Raw genomic sequence first — 14,720 nt, 5'->3', positions numbered from 1 at the left:
AGTAGTGCGTTTATTTTCGGATATTAGTAGAACAGCAGAATAGTTTTTCATTGTCAGCAGTTGTGGATGTGCAAGATACATACCGCCAATATCCATAACCATCAATCACACATAATGGCTACAATTTACTCTGTATTCAGCTACTTCCAATATTTCTTTAGGATTTTACCTATATTTATATGTATATGTGTCATTGTGCTATAAAGAATTATGTTGACAGTATATGCTTGATCTGATGCAACAGGACTATTATTATACTAATATATATATATATATATATATATATATATATATATATATATATATATATATATATATATATATATTTGAAAAATAATATATATAATGATATATATAATATGTATATGTATATAATATATATATACACATGTGTGTATGTATATAGCATATATACATATATATCAATGCATGCAACAATCATGTAACACTCATTAAAAAGAAAAAAATCATCATATATAAAGTTATCAACAAATATATAGAAAGTACAGTATATTGTTGCAATTGTATTATACCAATAGAAATGTAATGTATCAAATGTAAAGAATGCCCATATAAGAGTATGTTGTTGAAATAATATAGAAAATTTAAATAAATAATAGCACTGCATCTTTTTGTAACAATGTTGAATACATAATAACAAATACAGAATGTAGAGAGAATATTTTTGTCATGATGTTAAACATATAATAAAAATAAAGAAAAAGAATGCGCAGTACAGAATTTTAAAAAATGATGTCAAATATATAATACAATATTAAAAATGATGGTAAATGCAATGCATGATAAAATATAAAGAAATAAAGAATGTAGAGAAAATGTTTTTGAAATGATGTTAATTAATATATCATAAAATAAATGAGGAATGTAGCCTGCATATTGTTGAAATGACGTTAAATATATAATGAAATATACACTAAATAAAGAATGTCGCCAGTATTGTTGAAAAGACATCAAATATATAATAAAATAAAACAAATGAAGAATTTAGCCAGTTTATTGTTGAAATGACGTCAAATATATAATGAAGTATAAAATAAACGGGTATATTGTTGAAATGATGTTAAATATATAATGAAATATAAAATAAATGACGAATGTAGCCAGTATATTGTTGAAATGACGTTAAATATATAATGAAATATAAAATAAATAAAGAATGTAGAGTGTATATTGTTGAAATGATGCAACAGGACTGCAACACAACTTACATCTTCACAGTGCAATACTGTGTCCCTCCGCCGAGGCGCACCGAAAGCTAGTGCCTGTCTGTGACGCTTTAAAAGGATGTATTTTATCACAACTAACTTCAATAACAAGCAAAGACTAACGTCTCACTTTTAATTCAACTTAACTGCTCAACCAACACGTACATTTCACATTTTTGTCACTCCACAGACTAAAAATATCCCAACTACTTCTTGTTGAGACGCATCTCCAACGGCTGTGTAACGGTGCGCGCTGAGTTAAACGAGAGAAGGAGACCGTGAAAGTGAAGAACAAAGGCGTAAAAAGTGAAGAAATAAAGCGCCAAAGTGAAGAATGCAAGACTAAAAGTAAGTCAAAGGAGAGGTTCGATGTCCCTTGGCGGCGGGAAAGTACCGTCCTGTTGATGACGTCGGCGGCGGCGGAGCGATTTGATGAGCAGTGATGAGGTGGGGGGCGTCAAGAGTTGTAAAGATTGGAAAGTTTGTCGGTGAATCTTCTTCTTGCTGTTCAACATCTTAAAGTTTATCTTCTTCTTGCTCCAGAACATCCTTAATTCGTCTCCTTCTGCTGCCAAAATCTCCTCACTGACTCGGTGAAAGACAACATATGGATTTTTAAACACTCTTCGTCCTAAAGCTTGCTCGACTACAGACAAACTATGGGGTAAGTACTACTACTTAAGTACTACTTAAGTACTGCTACTGTGTCTCCTTTCTGATATTTCTATGAATAACAAATACTTCTCTTTTTCTTCATGTAAAGCTACAGTAACAAACTACTTTTATGATGTTTTGAAGGTTTTTTTTTAATCTTGTAGAACGTTAAAAAAGGTTAAAACAATGTTTTAAAAAATGTTAAAAATATATATACATATATTTACATATACATATATACAACAGTGGAAATGTTTCAATTGGATATTTGTGTTTATTTATGTATGTGTATTACTTGTATTTCATTGTTTTTATAATTTTATTATTCATATTGTATTTCAGGTCTTCAGGTGTTTTGGTGACACTTGGGTCAGTGTGTGGCAGCGTCACTGGTGTAGAAGAATTTCACGGAAGCAGACGACGTAATGGCGGCATCGATCCTTTGCAGAATAATTCACCTCGTTTCCACGCTCCACGTTCTCCCTCTCCGGCAGGCTAGCCGCAGCCAATCACGGGCCGGGACGGGGGCGGAGCCAAGCGGAAAGGCAGCGATTAATTGGTGAGTTTTTCGGAGATGCTTTTTTATTTTTGCACATCGCGAGGTGGGAGCCGCAGTGCAGCACGGGCTAATGTCGTAGCATCGTGAGTACAGCTAAGTGGATTTTATCCAATGCAGACCATGCTGTTCAATCATTTTCAGATGATCGGTTAGTTGTTGGATTTGTGTATTTTCTTTGATTCTTTCATGTTTTTTTTTCGTGTTTTAACAATTTGATTTTTTTGAGAGAAAAGACAAAATTAATTTTTGATTTTTCTTCCTTTTTTTAGGTGATGGTCACTCTGATTGGATGACGGAAAAAGTTGATTTGTCCTCATTTGTGTCAACCAGCGAGTCGTCTCCCAGCTCATCCCTTCCGCCTTCACCATTAGAACAAGATGTCAAGGTGCCCTCGGACCTGGAGGTCATGACCTCTCTCTTGCAGGAGGAGCTGGCTCAGCTGGAGGACTACTTCCGCTCTGAGTCTTCCGATACGGCAAACAAGTTGGAGAAATCATCAAAATGTGACAAAGCCATGGGCTCCCCGTCGTATTACCAGTTACCCTACGGCTCGTACGGGAGCAGCCAATCAGAAAGCAGCCCTGTGGTTGTTACCTTGGCAACAGGGGACCTGGACCTGGCCAGCTTCTGCGGCGGTCCCATGGGTCGATCCAAAATATCGCGACCGGCTCCGTACAACTACCACCACCGTTACCACCACAACGGCGGGCGAAGAATCCTCAGCGAGGCGGTGAAAGTCGGGGAGGAAGTGGGACTGGACGTGTGGGGTTCCAGGGGAAGTTACTCAGGAAGTGAGTTTTCCGTCAACCACTACTCGGCACTGAAGACGGTGAGCAAGAACAGCCTGGGCAGCGTCAAGAAGGTGAGAGAATGTGCTTTATCCTTGAAGGAAGAGGAGAGTTATTGTTTTTCCGAAGGAATGTTTTGCAGTGAAGAGATTGCGCGAAGTTTTTGCCTGGGCGGCTCGTATGATGGCCACCACAAACGAGAGGGACAGCTGATGCATAACGTGAAGGTCAATGTAAGTTATGATAGCACGGGGCTGGAGCTCCTGCACTGTAGCAAAGACGGAGGAGTGCCTGGAAGTATTCCCCAAGAGACAATGATGGCTGCCGACGGCTATTTCCACCAGTCCATGGCCGCCGCAGAACCGTACCATAGCTTTATCGGTGACCTGGACCCGCCGGCGCAAGCTGTGGAGCCCCAACACGGCCACTACCTCTATCCAGAATGCCTTGCGGACCAAAGCTACGAATGTCTGTCCAGAGGGGAGGGCGAGGGAACGCTGCTGGGTGCCGCCGTCCACCGCCCCTCCCAGAGGCTAAAGGACGATTCCTGTTCCGTGAAGTCGGCGCTGGCGGTTGGCGCCGCTTGTCTGGATGTGAGCACTGGGGAAAGGAAGCAGAAGAAGAGGGACCAGAACAAAACCGCTGCTCACAGGTAAACAGCTTTCTCCATCAATTGCTTCTTGCAGTATGATATACACATATGATATCAGTATGATATCAAGTATCAGTAGGATATACACGTCTACAATAATGATATCAGTAGGATATAAATTAATTATATCAGTTAATATCAAATATCAGTAGGATATACACATCTACAATAATGATATCAGTAGGATATAAATTAATTATATCAGTATAATATCAAATATCAGTAGGATATACACGTCTACAATAATGATATCAGTAGGATATAAATTAATTATATCAGTATAATATCAAATATCAGTAGGATATACACGTATACAAGTATGATATCCGTATGATATCAAATATTAGTAGGATATACACGTATAAAGTATGATATCAGTAGGATATCAAATATCAGTAGGATATACACATATATGGGTATGATATCAGTAGGATATACAAGTATGATGTCAGTAGGATATAGAAGTATTGAAGTATGATATCAGTAGGATATACACATATACGAGTATGATATCGGTAGGATATACAAGTATGATGTCAGTAGGACTTACAAGTATACTACTACTTGCTTGACAAAAGTTCAACTTTTCCGTGTAGATACAGGCTGAGGAAGAGGGCGGAGCTGGACTCGCTGGAGGAGGAGCTTCACGGGCTGGAAGGACAGAACCGGGAGCTCCGCGACAAGGCGGAGTCGGTGGAGCGAGAGATTCAGTATGTGAAAGATTTACTCATTGAGGTCTACAAGGCTCGCAGCCAGCGGCTGAAACAAGACGGCAGTGCCTGAAGCGCCCACGCCAACCTGACCGGCACCAGGACACTTTTCACGTCTCGCTAAAGTCACCAGGCAGTTGCATGATGTTGCTCGTACTTTTCCAAATGATATTGAATATTGTTCCTGGAGGGACAAAGACGAACTCTACCAAGCCTTAGGGAGAGGAGATACTCGTCCGTGACCACTGTGACTTTTTCATTTCACTATCTTCATTTAGCATTGGACTTCACTGACAAGGAGTGTGTGCACATACTAATACATCATAGATTTGTATTACTGAAATATTGCATGTTTGATTTGTCCAAAGCATGCGTGTTTGATTCTGTTACCTGCATGGCGTCATCACCGGACAACTTTCTCTTTCATTCTCACCTTTTGTTTTAAGGACACCCGATATCGTCTTCTTCTTCTCCCCTCCTTGCGGCTGTACTTTGCGAAAAAACAATCATGCTAATCAATGTGATGTTTCTGAGATTCAGGTCCTCGAAAGAACGAGCGTCAGGAAACGATGAATCAGGTGAATTTACAGCCAAATAAAAGCGTCATATTTCATTCATCTCCGTTGTGCTTACTTCTGACAAAGCTGTGCAAACATTCCCAGCCGAACAAGACGCACATGATGACAAGCTGTTCCTATTTTCATAAATATGTTTTCTTTCATATTCAATATGATTTACAACATTGGTGATGCAAAGATGTTAGAATAAACACTTGCTCTTCTTCAGCGTCTTTCTGTGGTCACTATTCACTGTTGGGGAGCCAGAATATCTTCACACATCTTGGTTTTATCACAAGCAGCTCCGAGCGTGAGTGTGTGCGTGTGCATGTGCGTGTGTGTACGAGAGCGAGAGAGTGAAGTCTCTTGGTGTCTCCAAGCAGTTGAAGGCCTTTCAAGTGCATGAGGCAATATGACACAATACTTGCATGCAAGTCAAGCATCAGAAGAAAAAAAAAGGAGTCAAACATATGCAATCACTCCTCTCTTGTTTGTTGAAATAAAAAAAACTATATGTACAGTCGTTCCAGATGTACTACTTCATATAATTATTAAATATATTAGTATACAGTAAATATATATTTTACATCAAGGAAAGATACTCTTCTTGAAAATGATACAATACTGAGGTAGTATACACACACTATTACAATCCGATATACAAATATGACAATACTTTTCATAGACACTGTCAGAGAGGTATTTCGTTTTGTTATTCTTATGTCTGAAGGGAAATTCAGTCAGTTGTCAATCTGCATATTTGTGTTGCACAACCTCTACAAGTAATATGTTGATCATATTTGCTTCTTTTCAATGTACAGCTGTACTGCATCCTATCAAGCGTCATACTTACTGAATGTATACTACCCATGTCACACTTGGATAGCGTTCTGATATCATACGCGTCTATCCTACTGATATCATGTGTATATTTGTATATCCTACTGATACCGTATTTGTATACTTGTACACCCTACTGATATCATACTTGTATATCCTACTGATATACTTGTATACTTGTATATCGTACTGATATCATACTTGTATATCCTGCTGATATCATACTTGAATATGTGTATATCGTACTGATATCATACATGTTTATCCTACTGATATCATACTCGTGGACTTGTATATCCTACTGATATCATACTTGTATATCCTACTGATATCATCTTTGTATATGTATATATCCTACTGATGTCATACTTGTCTACTTGTATATCATACTGATATCATACTTGTATGTCCTACTGATATCATAAATCTATACCTGTATATCATAATGATATCATACTGTCATGTTTGCTTGTCGCTCTGCTGCCGCCTATATGCTATGTGTCCACAGTGCATCTCAGCAGGCGAGGGTGGAGTCACCAGAGCGCACCTGTGGGCAATCTTAATTACAGAGGACTCTTAAGCAAGGCAGCAGTGGCATACCAGTTGCCGGATTGTACTTCCTGACCACCCGCTTCTTGCTACCGCTTAGTCCGGCTCCCTGTTTACCTCTACCTACCTACCTACCTACCTACCTACCTACCTACCTACCTACCTACCTACCTGCTTAGTATTTCTGATCTGCTCCTGCAAGGTTTGCCTTCAGTGTTTTTTCGTTGTACAATAGTTTTTCCTAACAGCCTTTTGCTGTTAGTTAGTGTTTTTTGTTACTACTTACCATGATTGGATTTTCCTTGTTTGTACTTTGTGTTATTGGACTCTTTTTGTATATTAAATTTTTCCTTCTTGTACTTGCTCAACTCTCTTTTGTCTGCATTGGGATCCTAACCCCTCCTGACACATACTTGTATATAGGTATATCCTACTGATACCATACTTGTATACCAGGGGTGTAACAATTCATCAGTACATCCATGCATCGATTTACTGTATCTTCCTATCTAACTACATCGATCTGTGTCCAGCAAAGTTTCCATTCAGAACGACATATATTGATCTAACATTGTTTAAAAGGTAATCAATCGATTGAGTCGATACCAGATTAAAAAAAGCGTTGGATTGGAGTGCTGCTTTTTTTTTTTTTTAGCACTTTTAATGATAAATACGTTAAACTCGTGTTTACAGTTCGACTTGGCGTAAGTTGATTATTCATGCCTGTTGAGTGGAGCGCACGGATGACGTCATGCAAAGGCGACTGTTGTGGTCACCAAGGGTTACATTGTGGTGGTTGGAGTCGCCACGTCCTCTCCAAAGACCATAAGTTTCTGAGTTTTTGTCCTGTAAAGAATGATTCTAGATGCCCTAAACCTCGGACGCGACACTCAATTCAGTCTGCCTGTGATGTCATCGCCACACTTTATTCTGGATTTATACTTATATACCTATTATTTATTACTTATATACTTATTTATATAGCAATTTTATAAAACCCATATTTTAGCAATGAAAAACTCTGACACTGAGCGTGCACGCTCTGTAAGGAGAGTCTGTGCGGACGTCCTTAAAAATGCAATTTTTTCATATGATATTGGGTGTATTTTCATTTGTATACATGTTTGCTAGGTAGGTTACGTCTTCAGATTCAAATTCGTATCGGATTTATATTGAATGTTGGACCACATCAAGTAAAATTTGTGCTTTGAAAATGAAGCACAACTTTAAGCCTTTCAAACTCGTGGCTAAAGGATAAGATAAAAGGTGTATGGGATATTAATTTACTTTAGTATCTATCGGCAGACAACATTTAATTAAAAACATGTTTTTTTTGCCCGGAAATACTAATAGTAATGTTGCGTTTGCATTGTGGTTAGTGTGGGTGAAAACCAATACACAGCTTGCTGCTGCACTGCAGTGTGAGTCTAATACATTCACTTTCATCCCTGGATTTTTTGAGTATCAAAAAAAATTAAATGGCTACTCTTTTGACTTTTAAAGCGGATTTTGACAGCCTAAGTTATTATATATTTTGAAGTACGGCTGTACTTGCCAAGGTCCGTGGGTCGATCACAGCTTTTGTCTTGACTCAATGTTAAAGCAATGGGGACCAAAGGCACTATTTTCTAGGATAAAATCTGCTCTAACTTCTTTAGTATTTGGGGTAGAGAAGTGAATGAGGTATCAAATTAAAGTTATTAATATTAATTATTATCACAGACTTGATTTTCCAAAGTTCTAAATTTTGTAACATTGCCAATTTACAGTCATGGAAAAAAGGATTAGACCACCCTTGTTTCTACAGTTTACTGATCCATTTTAATGTCTGGTACAACTAATTTGTTTGGACAAATATAATGATGATAACAAATATAGTTCATAAGAGTTTAATTTATGAGCTTGGTTTTCTTGATTATAACCAAAATCACCTAAGTTCTTACATGAATAGCTATAGCATTGTACTGCCAAAAAATTGAACTCTTTTTGTTGTCATATTTGTCCAAAAAAAGTTACCATTAGTTCTATCATGCATTAAAATGAACAAGAAACTGAAGACACAAGTGTGGTTTAATAATTTTTTTCATGACTGTTGTGTTGGAACACATCGAGTCACATCAAAAGTTAAGTCCAACTTTAAGTCTTTCAAACTCATGGATTGGAGCTTCAGGACAAGATAAAAGGTACATAGGATATAAATTTGCTTTAATATCTATCTGCAGATGAAATTTCGTTCAAATTACTGTGTACATGCAGTTTGTAATGTGGCGTGTGTAGCGAGGCCAACATGAAATGACACTTGATTTTCTTCCCTGGACTTTTCAATGATAAAAAAAAAAATGTAAACGTCTACTCTGTTGACTTTTAAAACAAATGTCACAGCCTAAGTTATAATATATTTTGTAGTACGGTTGTAGTTGCCAGCCCTGCGATTGGCTGGTGACCAGCCCAGGGTGTACCCCGCCTGTCGCCCAAAGTCAGCTGGTATAGGCTCCAGCATACTCCCACGACCCTAATGAGGAGAAGCGTGATGGAAAATGAATGGATGGATGGTTGTACTTTCCAAGGTCTGTGGGTAAATCACAGCTTTTGTCTGGCTAAATGTTAAAGCAATGACAACCAAAGGCACTATTTCCCGGTATGAAATTTGCTCTAACTTCTTTAATACTTGTGGTAGAGAAGTAAATGAAAGTTCAAGACATGTAAATCGGCCGTACAGTGGCCTAGTTCGCATGTTGGCCACACAGTCAGGAGATGTGGAAGACCTGGGTTCGAATCTCCGTCGGGCATCTCTGTGTGGAGTTTGCATGTTGTCCCCATGTGTGTGGGTTTGCTCCGGGTACTCCGGTTTCCTCCCACATTCCAAAAACATGCATGTTAGGTTAATTGGCAACTCTAAATCTAGCATGTGAGTGTGAATGGTTGTTTGTCTATATGTGCCCTGCGATTGCTTGGCGACCAGCCCAGGGTGTACCCCGCCTCTCGCCCAAAGTCAGCTGGGATAGGCTCCAGCATACCAGCGACCCTAGTGAAGATAACACGGATGGATGAACATGTACATCAGATAGAATTAATCAGACTTGATTTAATTCAACCTGAAGTGTTGGTTGCACTTGATTCAAATAAAATGTGAATGCATTTGCCATTAATTGTTGTTTACTTGTTTGTTTATATCCATAATTAATTTATACCTGATTACGTTACAAAAAACAACGAGAATCACAGAAACTTCACCTGCTCTGTCCATTATACAGGTATTTATTTCACAGTCAGAATGGTTGAATTTTTGGTTAAAAAGCTTCTGAATCGATTTAAAGTGACTGAATCGTTTCGGATCGCCTCATTGTAACTGAACCAATCTCGCCCCTGAATCGTATTGGCAACCATGAATCGTGATCCGAATCAAATCATTATTAAAACGAATCGTTACACCCTTATTGTGTACCCTAGTGATATAATACTTGTATACATATATATCCCACTGAGATCATGCTTGTATACTTGTATATCATACTCATATGTCCTATTGATATTATACTTTGTGTATATCATACTGATATCATACTTGTATATCTTACTGACATTCTTGTCTACTTGTATATCATACTTGTATGTCCTACTGATATCATACTTGTATGCTTTTACATCATACTGATATCATACTCGTATACTTGTATATCCTACTGATATTATACTTGAATACTTGAATTTCGTACTGATATCATACTTGTGTACTTGTATATCATACCGATATCATACTTGTGCACTTGTATACCATACCGATATCATACTTATATACCTGATTACTTGTATATCGTACTGATATCATACTTGTCTACTTGTATATCATACCGATGTCATACTTATATACCTGATTACTTGTATATCGTACTGATATCATACTTGTCTACTTGTATATCATACCGATATCATACTTGTGCACTTGTATACCATACCGATATCATACTTATATACCTGATTACTTGTATATTGTACTGATATCATACTTGTCTACTTGTACATCATACCGATATCATACTTGTGCACTTGTATACCATACCGATATCATACTTATATACCTGATTACTTGTATATCGTACTGATATCATACTTGTCTACTTGTATATCATACCGATATCATACTTGTGCACTTGTATACCATACCGATATCATACTTATATACCTGATTACTTGTATATCGTACTGATATCATACTTGTCTACTTGTATATCATACCGATATCATACTTGTGCACTTGTATACCATACCGATATCATACTTATATACCTGATAGTATTAAATGTACATGAATTGACAGACTACTTGATGGAGGAGAACTGTACCAGAGAACTTTATATCAAGCTCGGTTCATCACATTGCAGAATTGTTCCAGACAGTTTGGACATGCAATGCATGATGGAGATTCTGACTTGCAAACAGCCCTTATGTACTTTCCTTGAAGGGTGTATGTCAACAGTTCACTATTTGTGGGATGGGTGAACATACTACATGTGCAAGACTTTAAGATATACTGTACGTCAAGGCATGTCTGTTTAACCCTGAGAGCTGTACTTTTACTCACATTTCAGTCTGCAGACAGCATTCTGTGTATAACTTCTCTGGTACAGATACAATTTATGATATCAATACCCTACTGATATCACACTTGTATACTGTATACGACTGATACTACTACTGATCATACTGTATACTTGTATAGCCTACTGACATCGTACATGTATACTTGTATATCCTACTGATATCATATACGGTAATCCCTCACAACTTCATAGTTCAATTTGGTGTCTTCACTTTCACAGTTTAATAAGTTATGCTGTTTTGTAGTTGAATACTGCCTATTAGTAAAAACAAATATGCATATTGAAGCAAATTGTACTTGTGAGAGAGGGAGGGCGTAAAAGTACACTGGTCACTAGGTGTCAGTAATGTTACTGTAATGTTCAGTGTTGTAGTTGGTGCACACCTGGAGGTAAGGAGGACCGGAACAAATTAGGATTTGATCAACTGTACCTGTTGATTTGTCCTAATCAAATGTAACGACATTACTTCAACTACAGTACATCACTACTATCAGGAGAACCAGAGTATATAGAGGAGGGAGCCACCTGCTGTGGCCCTGCAAGGTGCACTGTATTCGGGCACACGAATACAGCAGAACAGCCGGTGTTGTGCCACGGAGATCTCTGGCAAAACCTCTGCACTTTTCAAATGCTGCGACGCTCCCAGGTTTTTTTTGTGCTCGCTTTTTCCCCCTCATTACGGAGAATTTGGTACTAAAATGTGAAACTTCTTCCTCGGAATGTGAATGTTTGTTTACAAGTGAGCTCAGGGGAAGTTACAACACAGGCACGAGAAAAAAGTAGCGCTTGATTTGCTCACCCGCACAGATCAACCATCATTTTATGCGGAACAGCTTTCAATTATTGACCCATTTTGTGGTCCCTGAAACAGGCCTTTTTGTATAATTCTGAAATACACATTATTTTTCAGTTTTGGGTAACCTTACCTATTTTTTGTACATGTATATATATATATATATATATATATATATATATATATATATATATATACACAGTATATATATATAGTAGGAAAAACAATTACTGAGTGGGTAAATAATTATTACAAGTACATTTTACAATAACTGTTGGCATTGATGTTTATTGATTTAATTATTGTTGAGTGTCTTAAAATAAGTACATTATAGGTATGACTGTTTTATCAATTCATCTAATATCTGCTTTATTAAATAATTAGCGGAGTAGGTGAACATCTGTTTAAGTGTGTCTAAGGTGAAACAGCCAGAATGTACACAAAACTATTGACATAGGCTGAGGAAAAGAATGTTTTGTTTATGTCAACAACTACAGTAAGTCTTATCCGGACAGCGAAGGACCCGGCTATCATCGGCTGGCGTCACAAGCTTTGTCAAGGAATTCAAGAGAAAGTTATCTTTGGAGGGACTGGCGCCAATGGTCTGAGCAAACAAGTACAAAAATGACTATGGGATGATCGGGGGGAGCCCTCTTTTATTTCAGCCAGGAGATGGGTACAGGTGGATGAAATGAGTACCAGGTACCTGTAGACTGAGGAAACTATCCTGTCTGATTTATCTTTCAATTGTTATGTCTGACTTACAGTATTCTTCAATACATTTGGAAAAAAAATCTAATTTTTTGTGAGAGCCTTTCTGCTTTCTCATAACTGGAGATTAGAAAACATGCAAGGGAAGGTGAAATCAGCTTAATTAATTTTCCAAAGTGGTTCTTTGAACTTTTGGAGGTTGTGGAGAATTTTATTTAAGAATATATATACAGTATATATATATATATATATACATATATATACACACATACACTCCTGATCAAAATCTTAAGACCAATTGAAAAATTGTTGAAAAATTGCGAGAGGCCTTGCTTATGCAGCTCGACAATCCAACCACGTCCAAAAAGAGAAAGCTTCTTAGCTTTAGCCATCAGGAGGGCATGACAGTGTGAATGCCTGACAGAAAATGACCATAGCCTGTGGTCGTAAACTTTTGATCAGGTGATAAACAGCCTATTTCAGTTTTTGTTTTTTTTTTGTTTAAATTACTTGTTCCAAATGTTTTTTGTCTCACTCCCTCTTCTTGTTTTTGCATATTGTAGCTCTACTTAAAACCTCATTAAGATCCAAATGTGCAAAATGCTAATTCTAACAATTTTTCAACTGGCCTTAAGATTTTGATCAGGAGTGTATATGACCGGTAGTGTGTGTATGTACTCTAAGAATGTGAGACATGGTCACAGAATAAGGATGCAGGCTATCAGAATGAGCAGGAAATGAAAACGAAGGCGATGTGCTTAGCAGAGCAGCGTTGTTGCATTGTTCCACAATGGCCTGCAGCACTCTCACGCTGTTTACAGCCGCATTAAGGCTTTCTTTTCATTGCCATAGCAGCATCAGCATCATCCTTTGAGGAGTGCATGGGGGCGGTTTTGGGATGCTGGGTCACTCGTGCTTTATGCTGCCGGATTAAACGCAAACGATGGAGTCTGCTTGTGTGTCATGCTACAGGAGGAATGCACATCACCCATAAAAGGAGTGACATAGCCGCTGTTGGAGGGCAGGATCTCATTGATAACATCAACATTAGAGACCAATGGCTGTTACAATAGTCGGCTGTAGTGCACTTGTTGGGTTTTTATGAGATATACCGAAGGAAACAGGCTCTGGCTACATTGTTATATTTGTAATAATGGATTGTCGTCATTACTTTTTCATCTATATATTGCTTCAAATGAACGAAGGCCCACTTTTTATGTTAGTCCATTGTTTGGCGTTACACTGAACTGATATCAGTGGTTTTATTTACATGAACATCTAAATCTGTGTGAAATAGGAGTGAAATGAAGCAGTGATTTTGACACGCCCCCCAGCGAGTGACATCACGACCAGAACAAGTTCCAGGAACCAGATTCAAACACATGCAGCCATGAACTCACAGCAAAGCCAAGAAAGTGACATAGTCACAACAATAACATAAAAATTACATTCACTGATATAACACACACAAACAATGTCCACAAGTATGTTTTTTTGACTGCCAGTAAATGACACCGACAGCTCTACGCACTCTGCAAAATAAAAGACCATTGAGCAGCGATTCCTGCTTATTTACAGTAGCCCTGGAATGAAACCCCATACTACTATTCTAAGACTCTTAGAATAGATCTAGTCACAAAATACGGATTTACTTACTGAAACTGGCAAATGGACTGCAAGATAAGCTAGAAAGACGAGAGACAGCAAGTCATGTTTTGCTAACAAGTCAGGTCTAGAACACTTAGACCGGTGGAAACAAGCAAAGCCATGAACACAGGCAAAGAAAGTGATTATATTCACAACAATAATAACATTGACTGATATTGTGTTGTGAGGAGTATGATATGTTTTATTGTCAGTTATAGCCACTGACAGCTCTGAGCTTGCTCTTTGCACACTGCACGGAGCTCAAGACGATAAACAATGTTGTTAAGCAATTCGGCATGAGAAGCCATATTATTATTCCAAGATTCGTAGTGACGCCGCAATCAAAGACAACCAGCGTATTTATTGTTGCACGCTACAACAAATAGCCTACCTATAATTACATCATTTAGCCTCTAAGAAATAAACACCACAA

At 37.9% G+C, this 14,720-nt stretch overlaps 1 protein-coding gene across 1 annotated transcript; it reads left to right on the top strand.

Annotated features, from left to right (window-relative positions):
* Positions 1-1,681: 1,681 nt before the first annotated feature.
* atf5b (activating transcription factor 5b) lies at positions 1,682-5,370 on the top strand. Its single transcript, XM_054794272.1, is given in 5 exon segments — positions 1,682-1,890; positions 2,223-2,419; positions 2,421-2,439; positions 2,709-3,879; positions 4,476-5,370. Coding segments are annotated over 4 exon segments (1,491 nt in total). The 5' UTR covers positions 1,682-1,890; positions 2,223-2,305; the 3' UTR covers positions 4,663-5,370.
* The last annotated feature ends 9,350 nt before the right edge of the window (positions 5,371-14,720 follow it).

This window comes from Dunckerocampus dactyliophorus, chromosome 12 (genome assembly GCF_027744805.1).
Source record: "Dunckerocampus dactyliophorus isolate RoL2022-P2 chromosome 12, RoL_Ddac_1.1, whole genome shotgun sequence".
Taxonomy (NCBI): domain Eukaryota; kingdom Metazoa; phylum Chordata; class Actinopteri; order Syngnathiformes; family Syngnathidae; genus Dunckerocampus; species Dunckerocampus dactyliophorus.
This window is presented reverse-complemented; position numbering and strand designations above follow the sequence as displayed.